We start from the raw sequence: 15589 nt of genomic DNA on the forward strand, positions 1-15589 counted from the left end.
TATTTCTGGAAAATTTCAGACAAATCAGTTCAGCCACTTCCAAGAATTAGACTAGGAAAAAGTTATTTTATTTGATGGTATTAAAAAATTCCGGCAACCATTTCTTTACATTGCACTACTATCCCCTGGCTTTGAAACAAGGACTTTCAATTTGGCCTGCTTATCTTTTGGCCTTTTGTCATCCCCATGAAAATCTGTTCCCATTTAACTAAATAATTTGGATAATCTCAGTTTGTGCGTGTTAACTAGAGACTTCTTAGATAAAAATCTCTATTCCATTCTCACTAAGATGCTTTAGCTTTTCCCAGCTCCTGGTGCTGACCAGACTGTGCATACATAGTTCCCACAAGGGCTGGTGCATACTCCCACTTTCCTTGGTATAATTTAGGTTGCTCAGGGATCTGGAAAAGCCACACCCTAAGCGAGAAATGATGCGGACCAAAGCACTAGTGTGGACAGTGCTGCACTGGCGGGAGAAGCTCTCCCACTGATGCAGCTACCACTGCTTGGAGAGGTGGAGTAATTGTGCAAATGGTAGAGAGTTCTCTCCTGTCAGCACAGAGCGCCTGCACTAGCAGCACTATCAGGACAGCCATGCCACTGTAGTCACTCTGGTACAGATTAGTCCTCAGACTAACTAAGGACATTCCCTCTAGTCGAGGGCTATAGGACAAAGCAAGATTTACCCTGTCCTTACTGCTCCAGGCTGGGGTGGGTTTGGCAGCAGAACTGAGAGGAGGGAAAATGTCTCTCCTGTGTGTTCAGTGACCTTTTTTGCTGATGCTCAGGCAGCACTGAAGAAGTTTCCTGACTAAAATGCAGAGGAGATGGGAGCCATTCTGGAGGAAAAGAAAGGAGTGAAACCGCAGATGGAGTAGGGTCAGATGGGGGACCAGTGTTCCCTCTAAGATGCACAGTAACACAGCAACACAGGTGATTAATTATCCCCGCCCAATCAGTCAGTTGCATGCATGCAGCCCTGAGCCTGTGACTGGGTGAGGTTGATTAATCTCCTGTGAAGCTGTGCATCTTAGAGGGAACACTGGCGGGGACTACAGTGTGGGTGGGTTGGGGGACCAGCTGGGACTCTGATCTGGGAAATGGAATGGAAGCTGAGGATCAAGGGTTGGAGAAGAGACATGAGTGGGATAGGGTCAGAGTGAAGGGGGCAGAGCAGAAGTGGTCAAGCTTGAAAAAAAAAATGTGCAGAAGGATCTGACACCATTACAGCACCCCCATGCAAAGGCTGCAATGGGCCTGCAGAATCCTGCATCTCCCCGCTCCTCTTCAATGAGCAAATATCTGTGAAAGCCTCTTGCAAAATGTGTCTCATCCATCTCTAATGCTGGTCCTCAGAAAATGACAATCTGCTATTTCTTTTAGTTGCTCGGTTAGCTCTCACCAACTTGTAAATGTGGACAATAGATCATGAGAAGAGAGCCACCCAACTGCCTGCAACCATCGAAAACTTGCAAAAGAAAGGATTAAGCCCTGGATGTGTGTGCATCCCACCCCTCCAATAGCATCCATCCTGTAAGAGCATGTGGGAAAAGAGGAGGCCACCTGGAGAGCACGGAAAGAAGGGACCTGGCCTCCCACCCACTCCCAAGAGTGGCCTCCCATGTGAGGAAACATGGGGCCTAATAAAAGGGAATCTACTCCCCTAGTAACAAAAACTCCTTTTTGGGGTAGGAAAGAAAGCAAGGAAGGAAACCCCAGTCAGGGCAGAAGGTGGCATTATGGGCATCACTAGTTGAGAGTAAGAGAAAATCTTAAAATGGAAGAGACAAGAAGGACTTAGGGGCGGTCCAGGGAAGTGAGAACAGAATACAAGGGAAGCAGATGAAAACGTAGAGAGTGAGACCAGAATGACTATAACATGGGAGAGAGCAAGGTGCAGGCTGGGGGCCAGTTAGGTAGAGGAATACTAGGGGCAATATGATAGGGAAGGAATGCAAGGGAATCCTTCGTGGAATGGGAAATGGAGAAGAGGAGTGGAGAGAAAACTAAAAGGAGAAATGCAGAAAAATGTTGTTAAGATAGACAGCATGTTTCAGATATCTAAGTGCAACAACAAAAATCTTTTGAATACTTGGGATTTGATAGCTCAATATTTGTCCAGCTATTTATATCTGAAAAAGTTCCTAGGGTGTACATTCAATATCTGCAAATGGGGAGCTTAATAGCTATTTAGAGAAGTGCTCTTGGAAAATATATTTTTCCACGTTGACAAATAGGTGGAGGGCAGTTGAAAAATAAGGCCACATTCCTACACCTAATATTTGTTTAGGGTATAGTAGAGCATGAGGATATTCATATTCAAGAACATAGTTTTGAAAAAAATGTTAGGAGAAAAATAATTTGTTTAAAGATTAAAAAAAAGGGAGTGTTCCAAACCAAGCCACTGGGGAAGCTATTCACTGTGGCTCACTTTGGGCAGATCACAGTGGTGCACTGAATGTGGGAAGACTGGATTGTGGTCTGGAAAGAGGACCTGAACATGATTCACATGGAGTGGAATAGTTAGAACAGATCAATCCAAAAAAGTAAATTCAGGGCTCAAGAACCCTGAATGGAAGGAGAGCCCTGCTCAAAGAATAAAAAAGAAAAGCAAAAGAAAAATTACCATGCGTGGCTGTTTCAGTTGCACTGCAATCAAGTTCCACTAAGATTCTCAAAAGAGCATTTCTGTGCTTGTATGTTCCTTCCAGCCTCCAGTAATTTCATGAAATTTTTATGAACCCCATGAGATTCATCTCATGGAAAATCTGGGAGGTAGACACTTGTAGAAGACTGCAAGATAGGGGAAAAAATTGCAGAGGAACAGGAAACCTTACAGCTACACTTCATGGTTTTCCAAAAGAGGTATGCAAATGAAGTGTGGATTAGCATTTTCTTGTGCTTCATTTGCATACTCTCTCTCGTTCCATTTTTGCACAAGGGTTTTTTGTGCAAAAAAACCCTTTTTGCGCAAGATCCTTATGCCTCTCTGGCCTGAAAGAGACAATGCTAATCCATGCTTCATTTGCATTGACTCTTTCAGCAAAGCATGTTGTGTAGACTGGATACCAAGAGACACCTTTTTTAGTTTAAACAAGAGATATACATGATGTTCTCAACTTAACAGGGATCAGCAGGAAGAAGAAACCAGAGAGATTGTGCTCAGATCAGATAGGTAGTTGATCACTCAGGACTACATTCTCACACACTTCCTAATATTGGGTAGTATTTTATTCTGGAAGTAGCCCTTATTGAAATCAGGGGAGCTGCTCACAGAATGAGACACTGCTCAATGTGAATAATGATGGGAGAATTTAACACAGAGCAAAGAGCATGATAATGAATATCCCTTTTTCTGTGCTTAACTGACCAGCTGCAAATCTATTTGATCAAAATAGACAACAGTTATCTCTGATGTAGGGGATACAGTCTAGCAAGAGAGCCAGAGTTCTAGGGCGATGCCAAAATCAGAGACATGCTATTAATAACTTATCTGACAACTTTAAAAGAAGTAGAATATAGTAACAGGTTGGGAGACCTATAATCAGAGCTGTCTGCAAGGGACAGCAAATTGGAATGACCATGCTTTCGGGAGGGGCACGCCCCCATGTGCTGGCAAGATTGGCAGGTATAGTGGTCCTGGAAATGATGGATTCCTTCACTTCTGCCCCAGGCCTGGTATCCCTGCATGGAAGTCCCTACCTGTAACTGTAAAACTACAAGTGAAACAACTTTAGTTCCTTAGTGCTCCTTAAGGATCTCAACATTATTGGACAACCATATCAGAACGGATCAGAGAAACTATTATAGCTTCAAGTATCAAACCAAGACTAGTTTACGAAAGAGTACAGAGACTAAGAAAATGATAGTAAAGGCTGAAAATTTAGGACTGAAACTTCATCCTTATAGGGGAAATACATGCTCAGTCTTATCCTCATATACCAGATTTTGAAGACATAATATGTAGAAAAAGGATGGAGACAATTTTTAATTACATTTGACCAGAGATGTTCCTCAATCCAGAAAAACCCTTTTGGACTGTTTAATTTGCTGAAAGAAGCTGCAGCAGCATAATATGCCTGCAGCTGACCAAGCCAAGTATTACCTATAGCAAACATTTACAGGCAATAATGACAAGGCTATGCAGTGATAATATTGAGACTGAAATGAGGCAATATTTGGAAGGTCCCAAAGGATGAATGTGTTGAAGATATGAAGCTTATCTATCGTAATGAGATGGAACAACCACCAGTGCATATTCAATGTGGGAAGAGCCTTTTCAGCAAATTGAAGCAGCCAGACAGAGCAGTTCCAAGGCAGACAGAGAACACAAACATAAGCAGGCAAGAAAGAATGCCTAATGTTTCAGAAACTAAGGAGCAACTGCAGTGTTACCACATCAGGTGGCGTCACTGGTAAAGATGGTCCAATACTATGGATCTGCTGAGAGTAGATTGATTAAATAACCTTGGGGTCTTGAGAAGAGATGGCATCACCATTCTATTCAAGGGGCATCCCAGAAGTCATTGTGACAACTCTTCCTTTTGTGGCAGTGAAACACATGATACAGAAGGAGGCATCAAAACAGAAGATGGGAAATGAGAACCCTGAGTGGATCTCTGTATTGCCATTGATTGACCAATGTTGCAGCAGCAGCTTCCTACCACTATATGGATGACTTACAGACCTATTTTTAAAATGGCATTTTGATATATGGCAAGGGTTTTAAGCAGTACATGGAAACTTTATAAAAAAAAAGTGCTGGAGAGATTGCAAGGCTTTGGGGTAAAATTAAAAATGGTCAGAAAAAGAATCTGGTAGCTAGGAAGGTTAATGTTAACAAATGGATATGGAACTGACACTTAAGATACGGCCACTACCATTTGAAGTCTGAAAAAAAGACACCAGAAAGATTTTATTAGATACCCAGTCAGTTATTGTAATCATTATGGGTACATCTACGCAGTAGGGCTAATGTTGAATTAAGTTATGCAACTTCAGCTACGTCAATTGCATGGCTTAAGTTGAAATAGCTTAACCTGGCTTTAGGCGTTGTCTACACAGCCGGAGGAACACTTTTACTTTGACCTCATTCTCATAAAATGAGAGTTACAGAAGTCAGAGTAAGAAGCTCCTTATTTCAAAATAATTTTGAAATAGTAGGCTTGCTGTATAAACGCACACTGTTATTTTGAAATAACATGAGTTATTTCAAAATAAGTGTGCAGTGTAAACATAGACCCAGTTGGCTAAAGGACTAGGGATGTTATTGTTTCAGCAATATGGAGGATAAATTGCACATAATAGCTTTTGTTTCACAAACATTTATCCAGGTAGGAATTGTACTTCTACCTGTATTCCAGGAATCAGAATTCCTCACTCTGAAGTAGCTTCTTACTGAATAGTTTAGGCTCTATCTGTACTGTGCTCCACCCTTTTCTGCCTATATTGAAAGTCCATGACTATGACAAAGCTAAATCCCTCAACTTATTGATGGATATCAGAATTAACATATTTCCATTTCATCATAAGCCTGGGAAAACTCAGCATCAATGCAGATTCTTTCCCTACATATGGACAACCAACTAGGGTTTAGCACAATGGCCATGGTAACCCACAGACAATCCCAGTATGAGGAGAAGCTATACCATATCCTTATTCTTAGACATGTCCAGACAGCAATGAGAGAGGATACTCTCTCTCCCCCTCCCCCCACAACATTTCCTTCAGCCGAGAGATGCTCAAAGTAGGACAAGTTGAGAAAACCTACATAACCCTAAATCCTCACTGAGATGTGTAACTAAGTGGAAAGGAAGAACGTCAGCACTTAGGAGGAGGACCCAAATGGCAGCACACTCAAGCTGTGAGATTCTTGATACGAGAATGAGTCTGACTTTGGAAGAATTCAAACCTACTCCTCCTCTCCCAAAAAAGTAGTAAAAAAAATAAATTCCATTTTGGGCTCCCAGAATTCTATAAACTTTTGCATGAGAAGGCAGCCTGTCTTGGGAGTAAATGGTCTGGGAGCACTTTATTAGACTAAATGAGTGAATGAGTGTGTGCTCTTTAAGGCACATGCTTGTACAGTGCTTAGTGTAAGGCAGTGCCAATATTAGTTGGGGACTCAAGATTTCTACTGAGGCATAAATAAAATTTAATTTGGCACAAGAGTTATTCAATTAGCCACAAATGAAGAATGAAAATATATTAGCAATGTGTCAATTAATAGGCAAAAATTCAGAGAAAGTCCCTGCCCTCCTTGCAGAATATTACCACCACTCTTTTCTGCTAGCTCATTCTCACTAATTATTGACATTAGAACGGACAAGTATAAGAACACTGCACTATTATAATAAATCACACTCTGGCCTGCCCAACAATCAATCAGAAGCAACAGCTGCTGACTGATTATTCAGAAACTTTATCCTTCCATTTGGGTTTCCTGAGAAGACCCAAGAGTGAGAACTTGAAACACAACTATTCGAGAGGCTTTGCAATGATAGTGGGAGACAAAGCTCTTGTTGCCCTCACTACCACCAGCAAGAAAACGATTACCAGAAGGAACAAAATTCACATTTGAAGGATTATATAAATTGAAAAGTACATGTGCCAATCATGGAACTACCACTGATAATATTTTTTTAATTCTGTATGAAGTTAAAAAAAAAAAAAAAGTCAGGCCAACTACATAGACCAATGATAATAACAGCTGATGAATGACTATGAAATTGCTGTTGGAAAAGTAAAGGAACTCAATGAGAGGGAAAGCTTATTGCATGTCAGAAAACTTAGAGTAGAGCTTTTCAGCCTATGAGAAAGCTTGAGTGAAGTTCCTCTCAGGAAGACTCATCTTCCTAATATAACCTAATGTATGATGTAGAGGACAAGATCCTGCACAGAAGATGAAACCCAAAAGAAGAGTAGGTAGAACTGAAGCACTTTACTAATATGATTTTGCAACTGTGAAGGTAGCTGGAATATCAACATGAAGGCTTGAGTGCAAAAGATAAAGATAAGCTATAGGATCAAGGCATTCAATGGGCTATCAGATAAAGACTCAGCTTCTAGGAAATTATCTTGAAATATTGATTATAATTGCCACAGAGCTGAACTCCCAGGCACTGACATTATAAAGACAAATATCTTCCCATTACCATTTGGAACTGTATGCTAGCAAGTATGGCACCTTCATCTAGAGATACTAGGTCTAGAGGACTCTTGCAACCAATGACATCTTTCATGGCATATGGTATTTTTTTCTGCCCAGGGGAAACATCAATAATATCCAAAATGGAAACTAGCACCTCTAATGAAGGACCTGATACTTTTATGGGATTGATTAGGACAAGAAGCAATGGGCTTAAATTGCAGCAAGGGAGGCTTGAACGTTAGGAAAAACTTCCTCTCAGGGTGGTTAAACACTGGAATAAATTGCCTAGGGAAGTTGTGGACTCTCCATCATTGTAGATATTTAAGAGCAGGTTAAACAAACATTTATCGGGGATGATTTAGAATGATGGTGCTTGGTCCTGCCGTGAGGGCAGGGGACTGGACTTGATGACCTCCGGAGGTCACTTCCACTTCTAGTATTCTATGATTCTATTATTGGAGCTTTTTAGTTGCTCCATACAGTTAAACACACACAAAGGACGTATGTTTCATGCCATTTTAAAATGTTGAAAATGATATTCCTATAAAGAAGTGGAATTGGCTTCAGACCAAAGAAGAATGAGGCCATAGTTCTGGTACTTGTGGTTAACATATGCTTTAATATTTAGATCCTGGAAGCATGTTTTCAACACCATTAAACTGGGTAGTTAATTTAAAGAGGATGCAGAGTTGCAGGCTGGAGCAGTGCAAAGGAACTGCTTCTTGTGGCTTCTATCTTCCCAGCTGCATGGGTGGGAGCAGAAAATGTTGAACTGGGAAGAAGAAAAGAGGATGACACACACTGAGGGACTGGGGAATCTGTCCCCTTTATTAGGAAAACTTGGACAGCAAGAGAAGCCCAATCCAGCTGAGACTCGGGGAAAAAAAATCAACATTTAGAGGAGCTCGATACAGACAAGAGAGCTCTACCCAGAGAAAATTAAGGAGCAGCAGGAAAAGTTACTGTTTCAGTCTAATTGCTAAAAGGTCATTTCAGGTTCTCAAGAGACTCTTCCTGCACTGTAAATTTCTCCTAACCCTCTTGTTTGTAGAGTAGCAACATATGCAGAGACTCCAGCAAGGCTCCACTTTTTCTACTGCAGACGAGGTAAATATTAGCATTAATATCCCACCTTTTTATTCATGTCCAGATATATGAGTTTGCATTTTTGTGTAGGCAATGTGGGTGTCTGTCTGATTTTATAAAATTTTATAAATCACAATTCGAGTATGGTTTTCAATCCCTAACCCCAAAAATATAATTTCCATTGACTGAAAAAAAAATCAAAGGCAGGTCCTGGTAAAAAAATGCTATCATATACAGTGGAACCCATTTAGAGTATACTAACAATTTTAGTGAACTCTGTTTATGGTTAAACAGAGCAGAAATCTTGAGTTCATTATAACACGCGAGCTGCAGTTGTGGTTATGAGAACTCCACCTTATTTTGTAAACTCTGGTTTAAAGGAGAAAGTAACTGCACTAACAGAATTGCCCTCAGTTGTATTTTTTAAAAAAAAGTTAAGCCACAAACATCATGATTCTCCCTGGCATTTGTAATGGACATTTTGAGAGACAGAACGTTATCTTTCAAAATGACATCTTGTTTTCATAGGTAATACATTTCAATAGATTGAAAGTCATTTGGAAGAGCTCTGTTATAGAGTCAGAATAATTGATTGTTCCAGTTCTGACTGTAACATTGTGGACATTATTATATGATTATTATTATTCATATTTTGCTGGGAGATATATCTTTGTTATCACAGGCATAACTGCATACATCTTACAAAATACCTTTCAAGAGTTTGGCTACTGGCAGTATGTGTCTTGTAGCAATGTATTACTGACAATGAATGCTGTTGTTCTATATTTCCTCGGTAGTTTTTGTAAGATTGACCTCAAGATGCAATGTTAATTTACTCTTGTTGAATAGCAGACAGGGGTGTAGAATTTAGCACTGCCAGTGTCTTGCTATCTGATCTTACCTGAACTGTCTACCTATCCTAAGTGTACTCATCTATAAAAAAGAGTATAATAATGTTCACTCACCTTATCGAGGACTTTTTGTTAATTAATGATTATGAAGTGATTTGGGCTCATCAAAAAAAAAGGCATTATATGTAAGTATTATAAAATAAACCTCTGGGCATGTTAAGAGTTGGTAAGTTTGAGAAAGGGAAACTTTTTAAATATCTCAAATTGTCCTCTTACCCCAAACACAATTTTCTATCAGACAAGAACTTAAGATGGATATAAAACTGCTGCAATGTTCTTATAGTAACAATCAATATAATATTAACAGAAGCAAAGGTTATATATCATATGCCGTGCATAATCCTGGTATTATAAGTTTAGGGAGTTTACATTAATTTACCTGAATTAACCAATAACTTAACATCCATGCAGAACATGTCCAAGTTTGCCTTGCCTACTTTACTTATCAACTTTGACAGATGCTAAATACCATCAAATACTAGAGTATAAAATTACCTATATAAATTCCATTTTGTACACAATTCTGCAAGGACATTTATACTTACCACTTACAAAGCTGTCTTTTTTAAATGAGCCACGGTAAGTCAGGCAAAGAAAAATATATGCATTAAATAAATATGGATATCAGCCAGGTCAACCATTAAACAGAGAACAAAATTTAAAATATGAGTAGCTAATGCTTAGGAAATGTTTGATGTGGAAAGCCATTACAAGCAACGAGGATCAATGCTAAGGATATTGCATCTTCTGTAGCAATATCATTAAGTAGGTCCTCTCTAAGTGTAGAAGACACAAGTAGGGGAGGAAAATGGTGCTGGATAAATATTCTCTTGATCTGTTTGCAAGGGGAAAAACTGGCTTCCAACAAACTGGAGTTCACAGACACTACAGCACTAAGAGATAGAAATAAATTCCTATTGTCTGTCAATTTAAGCCAAAAACATAAAAAAAATGACAGCCAGAAAAACGCTTTATGAGGACACTTGAACAAACATTTTGAATGTCTATGGAGAATAATATGAGGTTTCAAATTTTTGTGCACTTCAGCAAAGTCATTTTTAGGTCTTTAATCTTTTTAATGGACTGTACTAAATATTTTTAAAAAGTTGCAGTCTGCACTAGAAAAACACATATGTGGAAAGGAATTTATATAACTGCTAAGAAACTACAAGTGAAAAATAAAAGAAACCCCCTTATTCTACAGTGACTAGAATACCCATTCTTGCCAACAAAAGAGTGAGCTCTCTGGTGAAGTGCAAAAGACAAGATGGAATGTATACAATATGAAATATTAATTTCTATAATGCCTATCAAAATACTCAAGAAATTTAGGATGGATTGATTTCAAGACTAAATAAAGCCACCATTAAAGTCACTGTAAATAAAATAAACTCCATGTCTTGCCAAATGCCCCCTTGAAAAAAAAAGGGGGGCTTTAAAATGGGCTAATTCCATAGTTTTGCACAGGACAAGTAAGGAAGGTGTTCCACAGACCCAGAGATACAGTCACTTTACATACACATCACTGTAAGAGCCCTAGTCACCCCTACCCCAAAGGTATTTTACTCAATTACCGTTCTTGTCCTATAGAAATCAGTGGCAGAATTGCCACTGACTTCAATAGGTGCTGGATCGGGCTCCTGTTGAGGTTCCAGAAACTCAGGAACATTTATAGTTTCTTGATAACACAAATATAGGTAGAGCTAGACAACTAGATTTCCTAACCAAACTTTGTAAATTATATAATTCAAAGGGAGAGAGAGAATTTGTCATGTACACAAGAACAAACGAGCACTCAATGAGAAGTAACAAATTCAAAGCTAACAAGAAGAAATATTTTTGTCACATGATATACAAAGTAGATGTGGAAAATCCATTATCATAAGATATTCTTGACCCCAAAAGCTTATCAGCATTAAATGAAAAAAGCCATGGGTAACAAGAGCACAGAGAAGTATCATAGTGAATATGTTTTTTTAAAAAAAAGAACCTTAAAAAATATATAAACCTGCACTCTTCACAGTTTACACCAATGTGTAATATTAGGGATTAAGAGGAAACCTTTGTAGGGAGAAATGGGTTAGCCCAAAACTGCCTATAGTTTTTCCTATATTAAACATCTGGTACTGGTGACGGATGGCAATGGGAAACTGGAGTATATGGGCCAAAGTTTCAGTAGAGCATCTTATAGTACTACCTGTCTTTAACTGTGGGGAATTTTGAAAAGAAATAACAATTAGGTCAGAAAGGCTATGTCTACACCGCGGAGCTATTTCAGAATCTCTCCGGGATCCTAAAATAGCTGTTCCACGTCTTCAGAGCAAGCCTGTTATATCAAAATATAATGGGCTCACTATTCTGACATCCCTGTAGACCTCCGTGCATGAGGGTTAAGGGACATTTCAGAATAGTGTTTATTTCAAAATAAAATTGTTTCAAAATTACCTCGAAATAAGTTATTCAATTTGCACTACTCAAATTGTGTAGCTTATTTCAAGGTAAGGGTGCTATGTAGATGTACCCAAACTATCCCTCCCATTACTTATTTATGGGATATGAGAATTAGAAAGGAAGGCCTAGCAATCTAGCACCTCCACACACAACAGAGTAACCACACACTGCAGTTCAAAGTCACAGCTTAGTACCAAGCAAAACTGTTAGGAGTTTTCCCAAGCTCAGATTCCTCTCCACTAGGGTTATGATCATGTGATTTGAATAGGATCTTTTAAAAACACTGAAAACTAAACACCTATGTGCACTTTGTGGAACATTTTTGTTTAAAACCAGACTGTCTTTGACACAAGACAACTCTGCTTGTTTTTATTTTTAAAGCAGACTATGATGTTGACGCAGAACAATTAGCAGAAGCAGCAGGGGATGCTTGCCAATAAACACCAAGATTTGAGGTTAAGCAGCTGTAAATCTGCATTAATCGTTTGTGGAATTCAGCTATTTACAGAAGCTTTTACAGAGCAAACAAATAAGAAAGGAGGGGGAAGAGAGAGGAGCTGTTCTTACCTTCACATTGTTTCCCTTCTCCTTTATAACCAGGTTTACAGATGCATTTGTAGGATTTAGGTGTATTTTGACATATTGCATCAATGTGGCAATCATCTGTCCCTTCTGCACATTCATCAGCATCTGTAATCACAGAATGAACATATAATAAGAGGTTTCAATAGTGAGAGATCAGAAACCCTTAACATAGAGACCCCAACTGAAGAGATTCAAAAGCAGTGAGCTAAACAGCCTAACTATGAAGAGAGGGGTTTGTTGTATTTGATTCTGGGTTTTTCTTAGTTGTTCAAAAGTAGCCCAAGTTTTAATTCTCTAATGCTATTTTAGTCCACCCCCAAATTTAAAGGCTCAAAAATCCTTCACGTCCATTAGGAATCAAATAATTTGCATGTGTTAGTTTTGTATCTACACTGTCAGGAGCATAGAGCTACACAGAAAAAAATGTATATACTAATTTTAACCAACTCTATTCATCTGTTTAATCAAAGTAAGAAACTATTTAAGTGGACCATAAAAGGGAAAGGAAATTTGGATGTTGACAGAAAACAGATCTTTTTAATTTGAAAACAGATACCAGTTTAAACTAACTAACTATCTGAGCAGGCAATAAGAAAAAAATTTGAACAGTCAAACTACATTAATCCTTTTTCTTATTAGGAGCCAAAAAGTAAAACACAACAACAAACAAACCATGAATGGGAGTGCATAGGAAAGTCCATAAATCTGTGAGAAGAGTAACCTGGAATAGCAAGTACACATACCCAAAACTCATTTAAAAGAAAATGCATGTCCAACCTCTGAACATTTTTCTTTCAGAGTCTTTAATCATGTGTAAACTTTTAAAACAAGGATATAAGATTGCTTTAAAAAAAGTAACTCCCCCGCCCCAAGACACTCCAATGATGAGCACTGGTTTTCTCCTTATTCTCCTTAGATGGGGGGGGGGGGGGGGAAGGGAGCAGAGGGATAGAATGGATTGAGAAGAGGGTGATGTTAGTGAAGAGAGCACATAAAGACAAGCCTAACCCTTGCATTGATGTTCTGTGGGTGTACATGGGAAATTTTAAAACCCAGTGCAAACTACACACCCTTCCTATCTCTATCTACTGTAATTTAATGCATGAAGTGACTATCAGAGGCAGTGAAGCTGGGGGGGGGGGGGAGGGGGGGAGAGGGGGACGGGGCGGAGAACGGGAAGAAACTGACCCGTCGGAAGAATGTCAGTTTCTGAGACGGGCCCTCCAAAGCCTCAGCACTAAAGGAAGAAAGTGGCCATGGGTTATTGATTGCTGTCTTAATGTCAATAAGAAAAATCCCCCTTAGTGGGAGTACACTTTAAATGGATTTCCTCACAATTTAATGCAGTAGGCACATCTGGCTCTCCCTACCTAGACACACCACCACAGAGCTCTTGGATCAGGAGTGGTATTTTATTATTTGAGTAACAACCCAGTAGGATAAAGTGAAGCTTGGATTTATGCTTATAAAGTAACGGGAGCAGCGGATTGGGGGGGGGGGGGGAGCAGAGGCAAGAAGGAATCCAGTGACATCCATGTGCAGTTTGTTTCATGCCAATTAGATTAACAGATCCTCAGAAAAGGTGCAGTAAAGTGAAAACAGTGGCATTGTTAGCTTGAAATCCTAACGCTAATTGTTTCAGAAATGCTCACTCAGCCATCTCCAGTGATGAAACAAGGATCCTTCAAAGTCACCGGGGACAGGAGGGGCTATTTGGAGGGAGGCGAATAATCAGATATTGTGGCAATGCACACATCCGAGAACTTTGCAAAGAGGGGGAATAAAGGACAGAGCTGCTTTCAGGGCGCACCTTCGCTTTCCTTTAAGAATCTGAACAAGCAAACAACAAGGACTCTTGATTATTTTTAAAAGGAGTAGTCAAAAAAAAAAAAAAAAGTTTTTCCCCTCTCGAACGCGGCGTGTTGTGCCTCCTTGAGAAACGCAGGGCTGCTGCAGTCGGATTCCTTCTTTCTTTTCCTTTCGTTTATTTTAGCTGCTGAGCCAGTTCAGATCTAGCTGTGATTTACGTGAATTCGCTTAGGGAGGTAGGGGGGCTGAGGGTGTTCCTCAGATCAGACACAGATTCAGTCAAGCATAAAAAGAAGGGAAGGGTGGGCTTTTTAAAAATGCCTTGCTTCATATTTTTGACTCATTAAACTGGCACCCATTTCCCGTCAAGATCAGCAAAAGTGACAGCTGGGCTCTTTATAATGCCGTCAAAAATTCAAACTGCATTGAGCCAAGGGGGACATTTCGCAGCAACCAGAGGATGCCTGGGAGTCAGGCGTGAATGCCAATGAGTCAAATGAAAAGGGCAAAACCAAATATGAGCTTTCCCCCAGCTACAAAGTTCACGCCGTCTTTCTTGGGTTACAACAATTTTTACCCTGGCATGGTACTTTTTGCATAATCAACCTTCTTACATTTTGGGAGAAGTGATTTTAAAAAATTCCATCTCAAGTTTTTTTTTTTTTTTTTTTAAATCAAACTTCAACAACAAATCAGATAACCCTCCCATTGGGTTACAGCGTTTCTATGCAGAGATTTTACAGCTTAGCAAAGTTCATATTTTAGAAGAGGGGGCGTTATTTAAAAGGTACAAGACAAGTGGAGGGTACTATCAGGTCTTTGGGTTAGTTAATGGGAAGACACGGAAAGTTTTTAAATATACAGTATCTAACCTTGCTCAGAATACAGATTCACTTGCAACAGTTATCTGTTTCACAAGCACCTAAAAAAACCCTTCCAAAATGTCTCTCTAAATATAAGAGCATCATTAACCACAGAAGACGATTCCTCCTCAAAGCAACTTTTCAAGCCCTTCACTATATTAGCAGGAAAAAAAAAATCAAAATCGGTCTCATTCCTCCCTTCCTCCCCATACCTTTATAGCAATAGGAGGGGAGGGGGAAGAAATGCAATCCCTTCATCCTCAGTTGCCTTCCACAGCTCGAGCCTAAAAAACGAGCAGGCGAAAGATCTCGCTTACCTGGGACCCCGTTGCCTCCCGCAAACCTGCCAGTAGATAAGAGCGCGAAGACCAAACAGAAGTGCCCCGAAAAGCAAACAGTCCCCATGATAATGCTATGACTCAATGCCGCTAGTGTGTGCCTTTGATAAGAGACGCGCTCGGGACTGGCAGAGGGGAGCCAGCGAAACTGACGCGCTGACAGCATCCCGCTGATTCGCAGAGGGACCCGCAGGGTGGGCGGGACAGACAGACAGGACTTGCCAATCCCTCCTCTGGCCCTGGAGAGAGGGGAGGGGACAGTGGGGAAGGCAGAGGGAGGGAGTTGAACGCTTCCCAGCGCCTTTTGGGAGAGATTTGTCTTCCTTTGCTCCCCTACTCCCTCAACCCTGCGCTGCCCCCCCCCCCCGTACTTGGTACCTCGCATTCCTCCCCGCA

At 40.0% G+C, this 15589-nt stretch overlaps 1 protein-coding gene across 9 annotated transcripts in view; it reads right to left on the bottom strand.

The window, feature by feature from the left end:
* The window catches only part of SCUBE1 (signal peptide, CUB domain and EGF like domain containing 1), a 293808-nt gene extending 278449 nt beyond the window's left edge, over positions 1–15359 (bottom strand). For all 9 annotated transcript variants that reach the window (XM_006127719.4, XM_006127718.4, XM_075899443.1 and 6 more), the window contains exons 1-2: positions 15173–15359; positions 12166–12288 (exon numbers count right to left, since the gene is read on the bottom strand). In XM_006127719.4, the coding sequence (XP_006127781.2) occupies positions 12166–12288; positions 15173–15359 (310 nt within the window). The remainder of the gene's footprint in view (positions 1–12165; positions 12289–15172) is intronic.
* Positions 15360–15589: the final 230 nt, after the last annotated feature.

This window comes from Pelodiscus sinensis, chromosome 1, assembly GCF_049634645.1.
Source record: "Pelodiscus sinensis isolate JC-2024 chromosome 1, ASM4963464v1, whole genome shotgun sequence".
NCBI lineage: Eukaryota > Metazoa > Chordata > Testudines > Trionychidae > Pelodiscus > Pelodiscus sinensis.